The 18,334-nt window shown below is 41.8% G+C and overlaps 1 protein-coding gene across 1 annotated transcript in view; it reads right to left on the minus strand.

The window, feature by feature from the left end:
- Nucleotides 1-4,506: 4,506 nt before the first annotated feature.
- The window catches only part of NAIP (NLR family apoptosis inhibitory protein), a 31,581-nt gene continuing 17,753 nt past the window's right edge, over nt 4,507-18,334 (minus strand). The window contains exons 9-15 of the mRNA XM_081133764.1: nt 17,450-17,507; nt 15,219-17,336; nt 11,670-11,834; nt 10,475-10,627; nt 10,063-10,149; nt 7,531-7,695; nt 4,507-5,804 (exon numbers count right to left, since the gene is read on the minus strand). Coding sequence (XP_080989890.1) covers nt 5,440-5,804; nt 7,531-7,695; nt 10,063-10,149; nt 10,475-10,627; nt 11,670-11,834; nt 15,219-17,336; nt 17,450-17,507 — 3,111 coding nt within the window. The 3' untranslated portion in view covers nt 4,507-5,439. The remainder of the gene's footprint in view (nt 5,805-7,530; nt 7,696-10,062; nt 10,150-10,474; nt 10,628-11,669; nt 11,835-15,218; nt 17,337-17,449; nt 17,508-18,334) is intronic.

The following is an 18,334-nucleotide window of genomic DNA, read 5'->3' on the forward strand; positions in this document are numbered from 1 at the left end:
GGAGAGAAACAAGATGGCAGCGTAGGTAGCACCTGCACCCGCCGCCTCCCGCAGCCACATCAAAATTACAACTAAAACACAGAACCACCGTCCCTCAGAGCCTCCTGAGATCTGGCTGCACAGAAGCCCCACAGCCAGGGAGCTGAAGGAGCATCGAGACCGGGAGGAGGGGTGGAGACGCAGGCGGATGGGGACTGAATCGCAGAGACGTGGCCCCGGGGCCACATCTGTGGCCGCGGGGCCCACATCCGGTGCAGCGGTTTAAACCTGGGAGGGGATCTCGGCCGTGGAGGTTTCCCCGAGGAGTGAGGGCTCCCAGCCCCACAGCAGGCCCCAGCCCAGGGCTCCAGGGCCGGGAAGAGACGCCCCCACAACTCAGGGCTGTGAAACCAGCGGGGACTGTCCCTGAGGGTCGCGGAGGCTGCGGGAGCCCCAGCAGCTCCTCCAAAGGGCCCGGCACGGACTCACTCGGACGCTCCCTCTGAGCCCAGCGCCGGGCAGCAGCCTAAAAGGACCCGGGACACTCGGGGAGGAACTAACCTGCCTGGAATCCGGGCGAGAGGCGGAGGGCGGCTTCCTCCCAGGCAGAAGGGCTGGCGGAGGCCACGGCTCCTGTGGCGAGTCCTCCCCGCACACAGCCCGCAGGCAGGCGCCATGTTTGAATCCCCAGCACCTGACTCCCACCTTTGGCCCCGCCCCATGATTCCCGGAGGCCCCGCCCCTCCCCACCTGCAGCTCATCCAGGCCATTTCCAGGGGCTTTTCTGTGCAAGTGGCCTCTGGAGCCTCATGCTTAGGACTTTCCTAAAATCTCTCAAGCAGCAGCGGGCCCCATGCAGCTTAATAAGTGGCCCCAGGCCTGGCACTAGCGGCAGCTGCACTGGCTCATAGCTTGGCCTCTCCTGACACCTCCAAGCCCAGCACAAGTAGCAGCCAACTACGGTTTGCTGTGTAGCTCATGCTGGGTGGCCCTGGGCAAGGCACTGGCACAGGTTGACTGTGCACCTCCCAGGAGGCCCCAGAGACAGTGCACCTGGTGGTCAGACTCGACCATGCTGGATTACAACCCTGCCACAGCCATGAGTGACACTCAAGGGGCCCACTTGGCGAACACCAAAGCTCCACTGAAGTAAGCCCTGCTCCATAGGGGTGTCTCCAGCACAGCAGCTCTCTGGCTGTAGTTGCAACTGGTCCTCACAGCTGATTGGCCTGGAGGTCAATTCCTCCCAGTGATGCCAACAGCAACCAAGGCTCAACTACAACAGGACAGAGCACACAGCCCACACAGGGGAGCACCTGGAAGGCCCAGCTTAGTTGACTGGGGAGGCTGAGCCACTGGACCCTACAGGACACCTACTACACAAAGCCACTCTACAAATTCCATGAGACATACCAGCTCTACCTAATACATAGAAACAAACACCTGGAAGCAGCCAAAAATGTGGAGGCAAAGAAACATGTCACAAAGGAAAGAATAGAAGAAATCTCCAGAAAAGGAACTAAGTGGAACAGAGCCAAGCAAGCTAATAGATACAGAGTTCAGAATTATGGTTATAAGGATGCTCAAGGACCTTAGTAAGACTATTAAGGAAACTAGTGAGATCATCGATGACATAATAAAGTACCAATGAGAAATGAAGGCTACAAGAACTGAAATGAAGACTAATTTACAGGGAATCAACAGTAGAGGACGCTGAGAGTCAAATCAGCAATTTGGAACATGAGGAAACAAAAAACACCCAACCAGAAGAGCAAAAAGAAAAAAGAATCCAGAAATATGAAAATAGTATAAGGAGCCTCTGGGACAACTTCAAGAGGCCCAACATTTGTTTTATTGGGGTGCCAGAAGAGACAGAAAGAGACCAAGGAATTGAAAACCTATATGAAAAAATTACAGAAAACTTCCCTACCTGGGGAAAGAAATAGACTTAAAGTCCAGGAAGCACAGAGGGTCCCAAACAAGAGGAACCCAAAGAGTCTCACAGCAAGACACATCATAATTAAAATGTCAAAGGTTAAAGACAAAGAAAGAATCTTAAAAGCAGCAAGAGAAAAGCAGTTAGTTACCTACAAGGGAGCCCCGATACGACTGTCAGCTGATTTCTCAACAGAAACTTTCCAGGCCAGAAGGGAGTGGCAAGAAATATTCAAAGTGATGAAAAACATGGAACTACAACCAAGATTGCTCTACCCAGCAAAGCTATCATTTAGAATTGAAGGTCGGATAAAGAGCTTCACAGACAAGGAAAAGCTAAAGGAGTTCATCACCACCAGACCAGCACTACAGGAAAAGCTGAAGGGTCTTCTTTAAGAAGAAGTTAATGAACAAAAGAATCTGACAAACTAAATAGGTCCAGAGACATTGACGCATGGAACAGACGATCATATTTCAGAGGAAAGAGGGAAGGGGGGGTGGAGGATGGAAAGAGATTAACCAAAGAAGTTATATGCATAACTCATGTCTGAAGGCCTGGGAAGGGGGTGGGAGTGAAGTGGAGGGGATCAATTGGGGGGGGAAATGGGAGCCTGTAATACTCTCAACAATAAAGATAAAATTTTAAAAATAAAGTCATATTGTCATTTTCTTCCCTGTACCTTCTCTTCTCTCCTCCTGTCTGTCTGCCTGCCCCTCTCTCTTCTGGCCTCCTCCATGTGGTCATCATGCACATGTCTGGCATGGTTGCCCAACCTGTTCTCTCTTCATCACTACCTTGTAGTTCCTTTGGTCATCTATTTGACTATATCTGTATCCTTGGTTCAAATTCTCAGGAGAGGTAGATCGTATTGTTTCAGTTTAGTCTAAGGTTTGGTGTCCATGGCATCTGGGATTCTTTCTAGTCCACTTAGCTGCAGGAGAAAGGGTTAATATGATAAATGCTATTTCTTTCAGAGGTTTTGCATGGGAAAATCAAATATACTTTGCAGAATGGGTTATTCTACGGCTTAAGCTTTCTAGTCTAGTATAGGTTAACTGGAGTTTCACCATTTTTCATGACAATCAGCCAGTATTTTATATATTTAGCATATTTTAATAGCCTAAATATGTGCCAGGTTAAATTTAGTTATGAAGGCAGCTTACTTGCTTTCTAAGGTATTTTTTGGATGTTACCTCCCTTATTACCTAATACATTTGGAGAGTGGTCATAGGATCAGGAAAGTCATTTCAGCAAATCTTATTTAACTTTGTGTGCTAGGCACTATTCTAGTTTCTTGGGAGACAGCAATGAACAAGGTAGATGAAAATTCCTGCTTATAGTGGTGGGAATTTTATAAGGAGGCAGATAGTGATACATGCTGTAGAGAAAAGTGAAGTAGGGAAAGGCATTAGGCAGAGTGAGATTGGAAGTGGGGATGCTTTTCTAAAAAGAAAGGTCAGGAAACTCCTCATTGAGTTCACATGTGAGCAGAGATCTGAAGGAAATGAGAGCTATTCACATAAATAGAGGGAGAACCTCCCAGGCAAAGGAAATGACAAGTGCAAAGGCCCTAAGAGGAGCATGTTTTGCATGTTTGAGAAACAGCAAAGAAACCAGCCTGGCTGAGTGGAAGTGAGCAAGGAGGGGAGATTAGAGAGACCTAGGTAAGAGAGGTAGTGAGGGGTCAGGTTATTTGTAGGCCATTGTAAGGTTTTCAGCGTTTACTTTGAGCTGGGAATCCATTGGAGGATTTTGAACCAAAGGTGTAGCATGGTCTGATTTATAAAAAGAGCCTTCTGGCTGCTATGTTGAAAACAGATGATAAGTTTCTACGAAAGAAGCAACCCAGCGAGTTAGGGCCCGTGGGCGGTAGTGGTTGGACCTGAGTGTACTTTGCAAGTAGAGCTCAGGATTTACCCATCGATTACACGTGGAGTAATAAAGAGAGGAGGCAGGATGACTCTAGGTTTTCGACCTAAGCAAGTAGAATAATAAAGCTAGAATTTAATGAGATGGAGACATCTAACTAAAGAGTACTTTGGTGGAAAGGAAGGATAAGGGTTGGGTTCGGACATAGGAAACTTGAGATACCCTTAATAGGAGCTGGATATGAGTAAAGAGTTCAGAGGAGAGATCTGGGCTAGAGATGAAAATTTAAAAGCTAGCACAGATGTTGAATTTAAAGCGAGTCAACAGGATGAGATAGCCAAGGAAGCATGTTTAAATAGACATGTCAGAGAACTCGGGTACTCCCAGTGCTTAGAGATCAGGTATGAGAAGCAGTAAAGGAAACAGAACTCCCCGTGAATTAGGAGGAAAGCCTTGGAAGCCAAATGAAGAAAATGTTTTGAGGGGTGAGCAATGGACCACATCACAGCGACCGAGGGGCAGGTGCTCCCAAGTAGGGTGAGGACTGAGGAGCACAGTTAAATTTAGCAGGTGGCCACCGGTGACCTCACAAGGGCGGTTTTGGTGCAATGGAGGAGGTAAAATCCTGGCGGGAGGAAACCTAAGAGAGAACGACATACACAACTGAAAGCAGTGCATATAAACAACTCTTTCAAGGAATTTCATGTTTTTTGAATTTTTTTAATATTTGGATATTAGTAAAATATTTGATATAGCTTTGTCTTAGAAAGTTATTTTTTTAACCTTGTTTCAGTTGTGAATATGTATATAAATGTGTGTAAAATTTTTAATATAGAAGTTATTTCTTGTTGTGGGTTCTTGTTTAAAAAAAAGTTTGAAAAAATCGGGAGTTAAAACGAGAAGGTGCAGGGAATGCTTAGAAAAGAGGCTGAGGATAGGGGGCATGTTACTCATGGGCACAGTGGAAGGATGTTAGAGAGTTGGAGAGGCTGGGATATGTGAGAAAGAAGAAGTTTAGAAACATAAGAGTGAGTGCCAGGGCATTTGAATCAAATCCTCTGGAATTAAAGCATTTCCCCCTAAATCCTATTTCTTTTTCACATTGGCAGTGGATAATGGGAAGGTACAAGTAAACTCAATTACACCAAAGTTAAATATACAGAACAGATACTGTAAGAATTAAGGAAATCTTTCTTGGCCCACAAAAGATTCATCTGCACCCTGTGTTAAAGTGAACTCTTGTTTCACCTATGTATGAAACTGATTCAGTCCTTAAGTTAGTCATTTCATATATAACGTGAATTCTTCCATATCGTGACTTTTAAAAAGATCAGTGTACCTCCCTCCACCCCCTCCTTGTGGCTTTGTTACTCTTTACCATGGTTGGCCTGAAAACCTGATGCTGATGATGGATGATGGAGGGTTAGATGTATAAACTTTAGTTGGGACGATCATTGAGAGCCTTCAAAGATACTGGCAATAATTTGTTTCTTAAGTTCAGTGATGGGCAGGCAGGGTTGTTGTTATTTTTTTCATACCTTACGTTTTAGAAATATTCTTTTGCATGCAATACTTAATAAAATGTTTTTGGATAATTAGGTTTTTAGAATTTTTGACAAAAATTTTCTAGACTCAGCAGTTTTTAGCCAAATCTTCTATTTCTGAATGATTGGAGAGAATGGCAATAACCATTTCCAGTGAATAGATAAGTGTTTAGATTGAGGGTGTTTTTCTTTCATAGAAGTAAGCAGTGTGATGTCTTCTGCATCCAGGAGCCAGCTTAACATGTTGATTGTGGTGAGGCTCGGCAGCCGTGACATACATTGACCCAAAGACTTCACTGTGGTGGCCTGGGCTCTGATACACTCAGCAAAATGCCTGGAAATCGTCAACTCTTGCAACTTTGGCAAGTTGTCCAGAGCTTGAAAGAAATTTCTATATCCTTCCTCTGTAATCTTGTGATTCACTGAAAGGTTTAAGTTCTCAAGTTTCTGGAAACCTCCATTGATTGCTACTTTGGCTGTAGAAGCAAAAATATTTATGAAATTGGAATCATAAGGACTTTTATTTCAATAATAGTAGACTAGGTTATTAGAACCAGCCTCCTCTCCCATCACCACTACCACCACTGAAAGTAGAAAATGCCAATAAAATATTTTTTAAATATCTCCTTAAAAGTCCCAAAGAGCTAACAAGTTAATAAAGAACTGCCTGGGCAAAACCCAAGGGAAAAGCAGAAACTAGAGAAGTAAAGCTAAGCCCTAGAGCACTGAGGCTACTTTTGCTGTAAGAGTTTGCCATTCTGTACACATTTGGATTTTTCATTTGGTCTCACGGGAGGACAGATGTCAAAGCACAGTATGGTAACAAAGTTACGAGGGACGCCGGACCGGGCGTGGCTCAGTGGATGAGCGTCACCTGGGATCCAGGAGATGGAGGTTCAGTTCCCGGTCAGGGCACATGCCCTGGTTGTGGCCTCGACCAATGACTCTCTCATCACTGATGTTTCTCTCTCTCTCTCCCTCTCCCTTCCTCTCTCTGAAATCAATAAAGATATATTTTAAAAAACAACAACAAAAAACCCCCAAAGCTACCAGGGACATTAGAGATTGTAGCAACCACATCTCTTTTTACAGAGAATAAGATTTCACGTTCCTCAAGCCGAGTCTTCTCACTACTACTAAACACTACACCTGTTGCCCAGAAGGGACCCTCCTATTATTGAGGGTTTTGAAGGGTGTGGGAACCTAGCACACAGTAAGTTCTCAATGAATATAGGTTGACTTTACTTTGGAAGTGGATAACCTAGCAAGGTTTTTGTTTTGTTTTTAATTGCTAGCAATCTTTTTCCTAATTGGGGCAAAGGTTCAGTTTGGTTTCACTCTAGAATCCATGGCTGTAGCACAACTAACTTTAGAGACTGAAGTGCTGAGAAAATGAAAGTTCATTGAACTGTACACTTATGACTTGTGTACCTTTCTGTACGAGTATTAATATTAAAATTCTTAAAATACTGTAAAAAGAAGTACATGGAAGGTATATGGTCAGGTGTCTGAAGCACTGGGTGTCAAGAACATAGACCTGCCCTGGCCAGTGTGGCTCAGTTGGTGGTTTTTCCATGCACCAAGACGTCGCAGTTCAATACCTGTCAGGGCACATGCCTGGGTTTTGGGCCCCATCCCCAGTAGGGGGTGTGCAGGAGGCAGCCCATCAATGTTTCTCTCTCTCCCCCTTTCCCTTCCTCTCTGGAAAATCAGTAAAAATATATACAAAATGTTTTAAAAAGAACATAGACTTGAGGGCTTGTATAGTCTCAAATGGGAGGACATCTTTTACTTCCAAATCTGACCAGAATGACCCTAAATCAACAGGACATAAGAGGGAAAGATAAGATAGTGAAAATGAGGCAGTGGGTTGAACATTTTTAGAGAGACAAAAGTTTTTATAGACATTTTGTAGCAGAAAGCTTGAATAATATCACTGGCTTTCATGCAAGCTGAAACATTTTTTCTCTTAATCCTCACCTGAGGACATGTTTGTTGAGTTTGTTGATTTTAGAGAGAGGAAGAAGAGAGAGAGATCGGTTGCCTCCCATATGTGCCCCGACCAAGGATTGAACCTGGAACCTAGATATGTGCCCTGGCCAGGAACCGAACCCACAACCTTTTGGTGTACAGGACGACACTCCAACCAACTGAGCCACCTGTCCAGGGCAGGGTGAAACATTTTACCTGAGGGTAACTCACCAATTTCTATTACACTCTCATCATTTAAAGTCTTGAAAAATGAGAGAACTCGGAGACATCGAAGATGCTGACATTGCTGGATGATCAGTTTGGCCACTTGCTGAATCCCATCCCCAGTAGGAAGGATCAATTCTTCCAGGTTGGTAAGAGAACCTAAAGTGTAGGCTGTCAGAAGACACAAAAAGGCTCTTTTCGTACTGTGTTCCCAAACGGTGGTCTCTAGCCTCAAAATCATACACAGTCCAGGAGGCCCCATGTAGCAGAGACTGTTCCTCTTCCTCTCCAAGGACGAGAAAGGGGTCAGCCTACACCTTGATCTTCATTTTTCCTTCCACACAACCATTTTTTTCACCCTCCCCAATCAATCTTTCCTGCATTGGAGTCCAGAATACCTCTGACATATCCAGTTCCTCATTGAGGCTGAAGCTTCTGGCGTCCTGCATACTCCCCTAGCTCCTCAAGGCCTTCAGGCCCCTTCCTCTCAATCCCACCTCCTGCTAGAATCTCAGTGATCTCTCCCTCTGCCTCATAGCACTAAAGCCTCACAATTCACCACTCTCTCTTTTCACTTTCATTCCTCCTTAACATGGTACACTGTGGACCACTTGAACCCTAGAAAGTTCTCTACTACTGAGGCCTCACACCTGAAGATGTTTTGAACACTTTCTACCATAAAACAATGTTCCAGGCCCTGGCCAGGTGGCTCAGTTGGTTGGAGCGTCATCCCATACACTGAAAGGCGGTGGGTTCTAGGTCAGGGCCTACATCTAGGTTTCAGGTTCAATTCCCGGTTGGGACACGTATGGAAGGCAACTGGTCAATGCTTCTCTGTCACATTGATGTTTCTCTTTCCCCCCACAACTTCCTCTCTCTAAAATCAATAAAAAGCATACCCTCAGGTGAGGGTTAAAAAAAAAGTTCCAGCCTTATCTTTTTTTTAAAAAAATATGTTTTTATTGATTTTAGAGAGAGGAAGGGAGAGGGAGAGAGAGATAGAAACATCAATAATAAGAGTCATTGATCGGCTTGCCTCCTGCACACCCGGACTGGGGATCGAGCCCGCAACCCGGGCATGGGCCCTGACCAGGAAGCAAACAGTGACCTCCTGGTTCATAGGTTGATGCTCAACCACTGAGCCAAGCCATCCACGCTCCAGCCTTATCTTTTTCTGTTCCAGTTCTTCTATCAGCTATTTCTGTAAGAACTTTGGTTTCCTTTGGGGAAGCCAGTATTTAGAAGTCAAGACCTGGGTATCTGGTGTGCTCAATTGCTATTAAGGTGCTTTCCAGTCTCTCAGTTGACTGAGCTAAGCAATATATGTGTGTGTTTATATATAAAGATATATAGGTAAATCGATATCTATATCTGTGCATACATTGATCTATTTATCTATGTGAATAGGTTAAAAACCATGAGTTCACACCAGTATTTCTAATTCTAATTTAATAACTCAGAGTTCTTTCTAAACTACCCTTTGAATATCTATAAATTCCTTCTCTAACAGTGAGGGAACTTGGCTCTCATTATACTCAGTGTATTTGCTTAACCAGCCTGTTGTATATACCAGGCATTTCCTTGCCCCCTGATCCTGCCTCTGCCCCTTCAGCCCTCCTGCTCCTCCCCCACCCACAGGGCTGCCTCCACAGAAAGGAAAGAAGAAGAGGAGATCCTGGTGATCCTTAAGCATGCTGAAGTTTAAAAGGCACTACCTGCTCAACACTCCATGTCTCTACTTGACTCACCTTATGTTTTCCTGAGTTAAAAATGAGATATGAACCCAAAATGGAGTCCCTTATGCTAAGCCCCATGTTACCAAACCTAGACTTAACCTTTCAGCTCTCCCAGAAATGTAATCTTAAACCATTAATCAGGAAGCACCTGATCAGTACTAGTTAGGTAATCTGCCTTACAGAATCCTGCCATCCCCTAAAGGAAATTAACCTTGCAATCAGCAACCAACTTTTTGCCTAATATAACTTCCTTGTTCCTGCTCCCTTCTGCCTATAACAGTCGTTCTGCATAGCTCCCCAGAGCTCCTTTCTGTCTGCTGAACAGGATGCTGCCCAATGCAAAGCCAGTTTTGCTCAAATGAACTTAAAAATTTTAATATGCCTCAGTTTATCTTGTTTTCCCATGGGCATACATTACTTTTGTAATCATCAAAAAATGAAAAAATAATTAAGCTCTTTCATTTTGTTAAATCTGGGTTTTCCTATACCAACTTTCCTTAACCTTAAAAGATAGTTTTACCTATATCCCAGAAACTTTTGAAACAACACAGATTTGACATGTTTGGAATGGGTACCTGCCAATGAAACTGCATAGTGCTATAATGACCAGCTATGTTCTAAGAAATAAGGCACCCTGAGGATACGCGAGGCACGAGAGGGTAAGAGCTGCGCAGCGCCGGCCCCCCTCCTGATGAGCTGGGGCAGTTAGTATGTGTCGCACTTTGTTCTAACTAGTGTAAAACAGGTGAAGGGGTTGGGGGGGGGTGAAGAGTAAGTAAAAGGCACCGGTTCGTAAACGTACCAAATTTTTCAGATGCTTCCTTATCATCAAAATATTGGAATTCAAGATTTAATATCTTCAGAGAAGTTAAATTTGGCAAAATGGTGACTATGGAAGGGAAAATAAAAATCCAATATGTTAGCTACAACTCTTATACCAAAAATTAATGTAATTAAAGAATATTTTTAAAGTGATAGAAAATAATACAATAATTCAGATAGAATTAATTAGTATGACTAAGCTGGTAAATCTTTGCTCAGGAAATCATTATGATAACTAGAAATATTTAAACTTCGAGAAACAAATAGAACTTACTTCATAACTCATTCAAGATCACATATCTATTACAATAGTTCTTTGACAATTGCATGTTTAAAATTTGGCTATTTTTTAAAAGGGACTTAAACCAAAATTTTATGATTGTAGCTCTTACCAAATGGGACGGGTCGAAAAAATGCTCCAGAAAGCTTAATTTCTTTGAGTTTCTTGCAGGAAGCAAGTACGGTCATGAGAGACTCAAAATCCGAAAAGAAATTACATTTCAGATGGAAAACATGAAGGTTAGGAGAATTCTGAATTAATTTAACTGTAAAATATCAAAGATTTAAGACATTAGGGAAGATTGCAAATTTCTATCAGGATTAGCCACATAACTTGTTATTTTGGTTCAATAACTTGTTATTTTGTCTTGAAATAAAACAAAGCACCAGGATGTAATGACCGAAAAATCAGGCCACTTTGGGTTTAGGTTCAGGTTCTACAACTAACTAGTGAGCTATGTGAACTTGGACATGTAGCTACTAAGCCTCTCTGGGGATCAGTTTTCTGTAAAATAAGGGCATTGACTCAGTAAAGTCACCTTCAGCTTTAACACCCTGTTTCTGAGTTTGTAGGTGACATTTACACAACTGGAATACTATACAACAAAACAAAAGCAATTCTGCGTGTCAGTTCCATAAAGATTTGCATTTCCTTAGTCCTCGGTGTTCAGTCTAAGAACTGATGATGCCTAAAGCATTTTGCTAAATGATTTATTTAAGAAAGGTGGCTGCACAAGTTGCCCATGAACCATGAGCATACGCTGGTGAGAAAAACAGGGAAATGTTTCCCATCACTACCAATCAGCATATTTCCTTCCACCTAATTCGGCAGATATCTGTAACTTAAAAATAAAATAAAAAAGAACTCTACAAATTATTTTGGAGGGGCACTATACCAGTGGTTAAAGCTCAGACTTGGTAGTAGTCAGAATTCCTGTGTTTGGATCACAGGTCTACCATTTCCTTAGCTGGGTGACCTTGAGTAAATTACTTAACCTCTTTATACCTCAAATTCCCAGCTGTAAAATGAGTATAATAATAGTGCCTTACCTTATCTCATAAAATGGGTATGAATTTTAAATCAGTTAATATTTGTAAAGTGCTTGTAACAATTCCTAGCATGTAGTAAGGGCTCAATAATTACAAATAGCTCTCTGCTCTCTTAATGAGAAAGTGCTATTCCCACAATTTACCGTGGATACAGCCTTCACCCACAGATCCACGGAAGCTTTAACCCTAAAATGAATCACTGGCCAAATAGCTCTACCAAGTGATGTAAAAACAAGTAAATCAAATTGCCATCCTTACCTAGTTTGGAAGGACCATTCTCAGCAGAAATTTGGATCAATAATTTCTCCATATGGTGGAGGTTTAGGAATTCTTCAGGAATGACTGAAAACACATTTCTTTTGTCGATATTCACAGACAGTTCTTTCAGGCACAGGAATTTGTCCAACTTAGGAAGGAGCTGATCTGGAAAGCAGCACAGTTATCCATTATTAAGGTAAAGAGTTCCAAACGGCAAATTTGAGACTCATTTTGATTCATCAAGCCATTTTCACACGAAAACTTTTTCACATACTGTGACTGGAGAAAAATGTGTCTCGTTCCTTCTCCCCTCCCCCTGCCTCCTGCATCTAGTGGGAGTGCCATATCCCAAGAAAAGGAATTTTCTGAGACTCGCATGGGAGGATGAGATATGCTAGAGAGCTTTATTTCCGAGGAATTAAGTCACTGGGTTTCCAAAGACCCATTTCCCTTAATCAAGTCATAGAAATGTAGTAGGGCTAAAATCAGAGCCAGTGTCGAGTTTCCGTTCCATGTTGCAGCTGGGTCCCATTAGTCCATTGTGTGGGGTATCCACATGGCCGTGGGCCACTCGGGAGAATGCCAGGAATCCAAGCGTGCCAAGAGGAACCGAGAGAGAGAATTCCTTTGTTCAGGGGATTATATGTCCCAAATTTGCAAGCACTTGCAGTGGCCACACCCATTCTGGCCAACCTTCTCTGTCCCCAGGTGTGATTGACAGGCAAGTACCTTCCCTCTGTCATGCCAGCATTACTGGGCATACATTTATCTTCCCTTTGTTGGATCCCTTCCCCAGTGTTTTGCAGGGAGCATGCCTATAATGTCTGGCCTTCACTTTGCTCCTTTCCTATTAATAACTAGCTAATTACAACAGCCTCAATACCATAAAACTTTTTTTAGAAAATTCATATATGAAGATACTGCTTTATGCTGCATTTATTGATTACTATGTGGGAAGCCTTGTGCTACTGTCTGGATTCACAAAAATAAGACCCCGTCTCAACAAATACTGCTGGGAAAACTGGATTTCCTCATGCAAAAGAATGAAGTTGGACCCCCTACCACCCAGCACCATATACAAAATTAACTCAGGATGGATTAACAACATAAATATGAGAACTAAACCATACAACTCTTAGAAGGAAACAGTGGAATCTTAGATATGCTACCAAAAGCACTAGCAATTGGACTTCATCAAAATTTAAAACTTAGTGTGTCAAAGGACATCACTGAGACATTGAAAAGACAATCTACAGAATAGGAAAAAATATTTTCAAACTACATGTCCAATAAGGATTTAATATCCAGAATATACAAAGAACTACAACTCAGAACTAAAAGAAAACACAATTTAAAAATGGGCAAAGGGCCCGGCCGGGCGTGGCTCAGTGGTTGAGCATTGACCTGGGATCCAGGCAATCGGGGTTCGATTCCCGGTCAGGGTACATGCCCGGGTTGCGGGCTAGGCAGTCGATCAATGACTCTCTCATCATTGATGTTTCTATCTCTCTCTCTCCCCTCCTTTCCTCTCTCTCAAATCAATAAAGATGTTTAAAAAAAAAAAATGGGCAAAGGACTGAATAGATATGTCTTCCAAAAAAGACACAGCCAATAAATAAGCACATGAAAATATGCTCAAATCATTAGTCATTAGGGAAATGCAAATCAAAACCGCAATGAAATACCACTTCACACCTACTAGGATGCCTTAAAAAAAACAAGCATTGATGAGGATGTGGGGAAATTGGAGTCCCCCTACCCCCTGCCTTGTACATTGCTCATGGAAATGTAAAATGGTGCAGCCACCGTGGAAAACAGTTTGGAGATTCCTCAAAAATTAAATAATTTTATTTTATTTTTTTGAGGTCGAGGTAGAGACACAGAAACATCGATGTGAGAGAGACACATCCATTGGTTGCATCCTGCATGTGCCCGGACCGGGGCCAGCAATGGAGCCTGCAACTTAGGTACGTGCCCTTGGGCAGCATCAAACCCGTGACCCTTGGGTCAGAGGGCTGACACTCTAAACACTGAACCAAACCGGCCATGGCAATAAAATTACTATTATTAATATGATGCCACAATTCCACTTGTGAATATATATCTAAAAGAATTAAAAGCAGGGTCTCAAAGAGATATTTGTATGCTCACGTTTGTAGCAGCATTACTTACAATAACTAGAAAAAACAACACAAGTGACCATCAACAGATGAATGGATAAACAAAACATATATATACACACATACATACCTACATGATATATATATATACACACACACGTATACATATATACAGTGGAATATTATTCAGCTATAAAAAGAATGAAGTTCTGATTCATGCTACAACATGATCAACCTTGAACACACACTAAGTGAAATAAGCCAGACACGAAAGGACAAGATATTATATGATTCCATTTATATGAACTATCTAGGCTAGACAAATTTATAGAGACATAAAGTAGAATAGACATTATCAGCAGCTTGGAAGAGGAAGGAGTTATTTAATAGGTACAGTTTCGCCCTGGCTGGTGTGGCTCAGTTGGGCATCATCCTATGCACCAAAAGGTTGCTGGTTCAATTCCTGGTCATGGCACATGCCCGGGTTGAGGGCTCAGTCCCCAATGTGGGGGCATGTGGGAGGCATCCATCAATGTTTCGCTCTCACATCAATGTTTCTCTCTCTCCCTCTCCCTCAAAAATCAATAAAAAATATTTTTAAACAATAGGTTCAGGGTTCCTGTTTGGGATGATGAAATGTTTCTGGAAATGGATAGTGGTGATGGTTGCACAACATTTTAAAGTACTTAATGCCACTGAGTTGTACACTTAAATGGTTAAAACTGTACATTTTGTGTATATTTTACTATAATAAAAGAAGTATTGAAAATAGCAAACAAAATTTTGATAAATTTGATGATAAATAACCCACAGATCCAAAAATGTTCAGTGACCCTCAAGCAAGATAAACACAAAGCAAAGCATATAGGCTTGTAGCAAACTGTTGAAACACCAAAGCCATACTAGCAAAAAATAGAAAATGGAAAAAAAATTAAGTATTATTTACACAAGTATCAAAAAACACAAACACCTAGGAATAAATTTAATAAAATATAAAGCCTACACCGAAAACTTGCAAACATTACTTAAAGAAGTGAAAGGAGACACAAATAAATGGGAGATATTATTTCCCATGTATTTGTTTCCCAGGTAGTACACTGTAAGCCCTTCCTCCCATTTAGCAGGGAAGGTGAGGGTAATCCTCAAGCATCATCTTTACATACAGATCATTATTTTACTAATAACAGGTAATTTGTGTCTGTTTTATTAACTTATTTTTATCTGAGTTGTTTGAAAATCATTCTATTTAGAGGCCTTTCACTAATTCATACTATTGACAAAAATAAAATCCTGAAGGTTTATTTCATATCTATTCTGTCAGCAAGCATCTATGGTCTCATGCTTTCAGAAGTTTTATCCACCTAAAACCAAGGGTGAGCAAATAAAATTACCATCAGAACAGCCAGCTTAAATATATTCAGGTGTATACCTTGTATCTGGGTTGTTCCTAAGATTTCAAGAGATTCCAAGGAAGTCAGGTTGAGAAGCAATTCCTGTTCTGCTGCATTCAGCTCAAATTCACTTATGGAGCACTTGGTGAAAGTAGCTGTATGCTGCTCAAGAGCTGGGCGAAGGCTTTCAATAAAGCCCATGCTGTCCTTTAAATGAAGTTCAATGTGCTGTGAAGCTGAGAAAACTTCCATTAGAACCCTGAGCATCTCTTGGTCCACACCATCCATATTAGTCACATGGACTTCCAGAAGGGGAATTTTGTACTGCTTTGGAGAAAGTTTCCAATAGCCGGTACTGATGACTGGTGGTGCACTGACTTTCATATTCATATATCTCATAATGTTTTCCCGTTTTTCAGTTAAAGTCCGCTCCCATTCCATCATATCTTCAAAGGCAGAAGCACAGTCCTGATGTATTGTTGGTGCCTGTGATTTGTCCCAACACTTTTCCAGAACTGAACTATCTGATATAGGTGACCAGATTTTTATTTTTCCACTTATGCAGACTTTGATGCTCCTCAACAATAACAGGCTTTCTGGGTGGTCAAAAAAATACTGTAACTTAAGCATATCCAAAGGCAGGGTTTTCCCTTGAAGGAATTGCAAAATAAATGGAGAACATGCTTCAACAGTGTTGCTTTGATAAGCAAGTCTTATGGCAAAAGCCAGCAAGTGGTCTGAAAGCAGAGAAAAGTAATTTTGTGGAGAGAATTGCCACAATATCCTATATAAGTGCACCTTCTCCAAATCATCCGAATGGTGCTTCAGGTTGTCATCTTTTTCAAATATATTTCCCAATGACTCTTTATTATCCAACAAATGAAGTAAATAAGATACAATTTTTGGCCCTGCCTTTGTTGAAGGATAGCAGGAGACATATTTCAAAAAATTGTTACAGGGACTGACAATCATCATGGGTGATTGGATTTGTTTCAAATAATAAAGTCCCAAATCTTGATCATCTTGCCTATCTGAACCCAAGAGTACAATCAACCTCATCCCAGCAAGAAATTCTTGGAATGTGGGATCTAAAAACTTATAGACTGGTCTCAGTCTCTGGGCTGTGAATTTACTCATCAGGCACATGGTTAGATCTTCATCTTTGTCAACCCCTGCTTCTATAAGGTCATTGTCACTAAACTCAAAGCAAGATGAGAAAAACCCTTTCAAGGCTAACTCACCACAAGAGGACACAGCTGCTTTGAGACGTTCAGCTGAAGTTTTGTGCTTTAAGGAAAGGCAATCCATATAGGACTTGAAAACAACCACATCATCATAGGACTGGTCAAAAGGGTTTTGAAACCAATTAGCACAGACTGCTGCTACAAAAAGAGGAGTTTTCTGAATTCCCTGCAAATCTGCATTTACTCTAAAGTGAATCATGAACTTTCGCAGACGGGTCAAATGATTAGAAAAGAACTTCCGTAATATATAGATAGTATTGTAGAAGGGAAACACTTTGATCTCTAGAATCGTATCTAGGTATCGGCGGATGTCCCTGGCCTTGTTTGTATGGACAGCAATCAACAAACAGGTCCTTGATGAGTGGTTTTTTTGAATCAGTTTTTGTATGACTTGAGGGACTGAGCACATTTCTGTGTAGTCATCCAAAAGGAATAACACCTGATTCTTCAACAGCTGGATGATGTTCCTCAGGCACGTTTCAGTAACAGATCGTTCAGTCTTTAGGAGTTGGTCACAAATGATGTTGGCCAGCCCCTGGTCCAGTCTGGTAGAGCTAAGGGAGAGATAGAAGACCAGCTGGAACCTGTTTAACAAGGGGCAGCATCCTGATGCCCATAGAAGAGCTATTTTCTTCAGGAGGACTGTCTTTCCACTACCAGCTTCACCCTCCACACACATGACAGAATTCAAGTTGGCAAAGACATCAGACAACAGCACAGGCTTTTGCACAGGACTGCTGATGTGTTTTGAAGCAAGGGACAGATCACAGTTCAGCAAATGGTCTGTGGCTAGACGGGAAGAGACCTCCAGCAAACACATGTGGCGGAAACTGGCATCGGTGTAGGCATCTCTCAGTTGCTGGTTCAAACTCTTTGCCTCCCGAAACCACTGTGCTTCACTCTGGACCATCTCTGTGGAGAGAAGAAAGGAGGCACAATTACAAACCCTCTCTCTCTTAAAATCCCCCATATATAAATATATGTATGCATATATATAGTCCCATGAGCTGCTTCAAAATCCTTACCTGGCACTATAGAACTAACTGCTGCCGAATCTTCAAGATTGATTTCACTTGTGGTTTCCTTTGAAAATAAATGCTCTGTTAAATCAAAATTCATATAAGGGATGAGGCATCATGTTACAGTTGTGGACCACACATCATCTAAACACAGCCTACCCTCAAATATTTATGCCAATTGAGGGGAAAATGCTACAAATATGGAGCAATACATGATCTGCAAACACCTGCAAGTGTGTGCTCCTAGGTAGTGCGCATGGGTGAGTCAAGCCTTGATTACTGCCCAGGTAATCAGAATCAGCATCTAGAGCAAGACGGCCCTCTAAAAATCAGTAGATACAGCTGTTGACCTTAGTTACTAACGTTTAATATTACATATCTGGGGTGTAGGAAGTTTATGTTTCTTCCTTAAAAATAAGCTATTTAAATAGCCCCAAGCTTTTTTTCTTCAATTTCATTTTTCAGTTCACAAATATAAACTTGAATCAAATGAACAGCCAGTTACTTTTTATTTCTGTGGGATGACAAACATAATATACCTAACATACAGCCTCAAATAAGGTGTGCGTGTGTGTGTGTGAAATTTATAATGGCTTATATCCCAGAGAACTATGAGGGATTTCTCCATTTAAAGGGGTCAACCTATTATCTGGGTTTATGATTTGGTTGATCATTTGCTTTTGTAAAAGAAACATCATTCCAGCCTTGAGAATGGCCAAGTAGCAAGTCAGACCTTACTATCCTCCAAATAAAGATTTCAGATAGAATCCAGGTAGCCTGGATCTTATCATCTCTAAGTCTAAAAGAATCTGGGCCCCAAAGTAGAAGGGATTGACTCTACATTTAATGAAGGTAGGTATTATGTCTCACTTGTTTACTGTAGTGTCCCCA

The sequence above is a fragment of the Miniopterus schreibersii genome, assembly GCF_964146895.1.
Source record: "Miniopterus schreibersii genome assembly, chromosome: 3".
Lineage (NCBI taxonomy): Eukaryota > Metazoa > Chordata > Mammalia > Chiroptera > Miniopteridae > Miniopterus > Miniopterus schreibersii.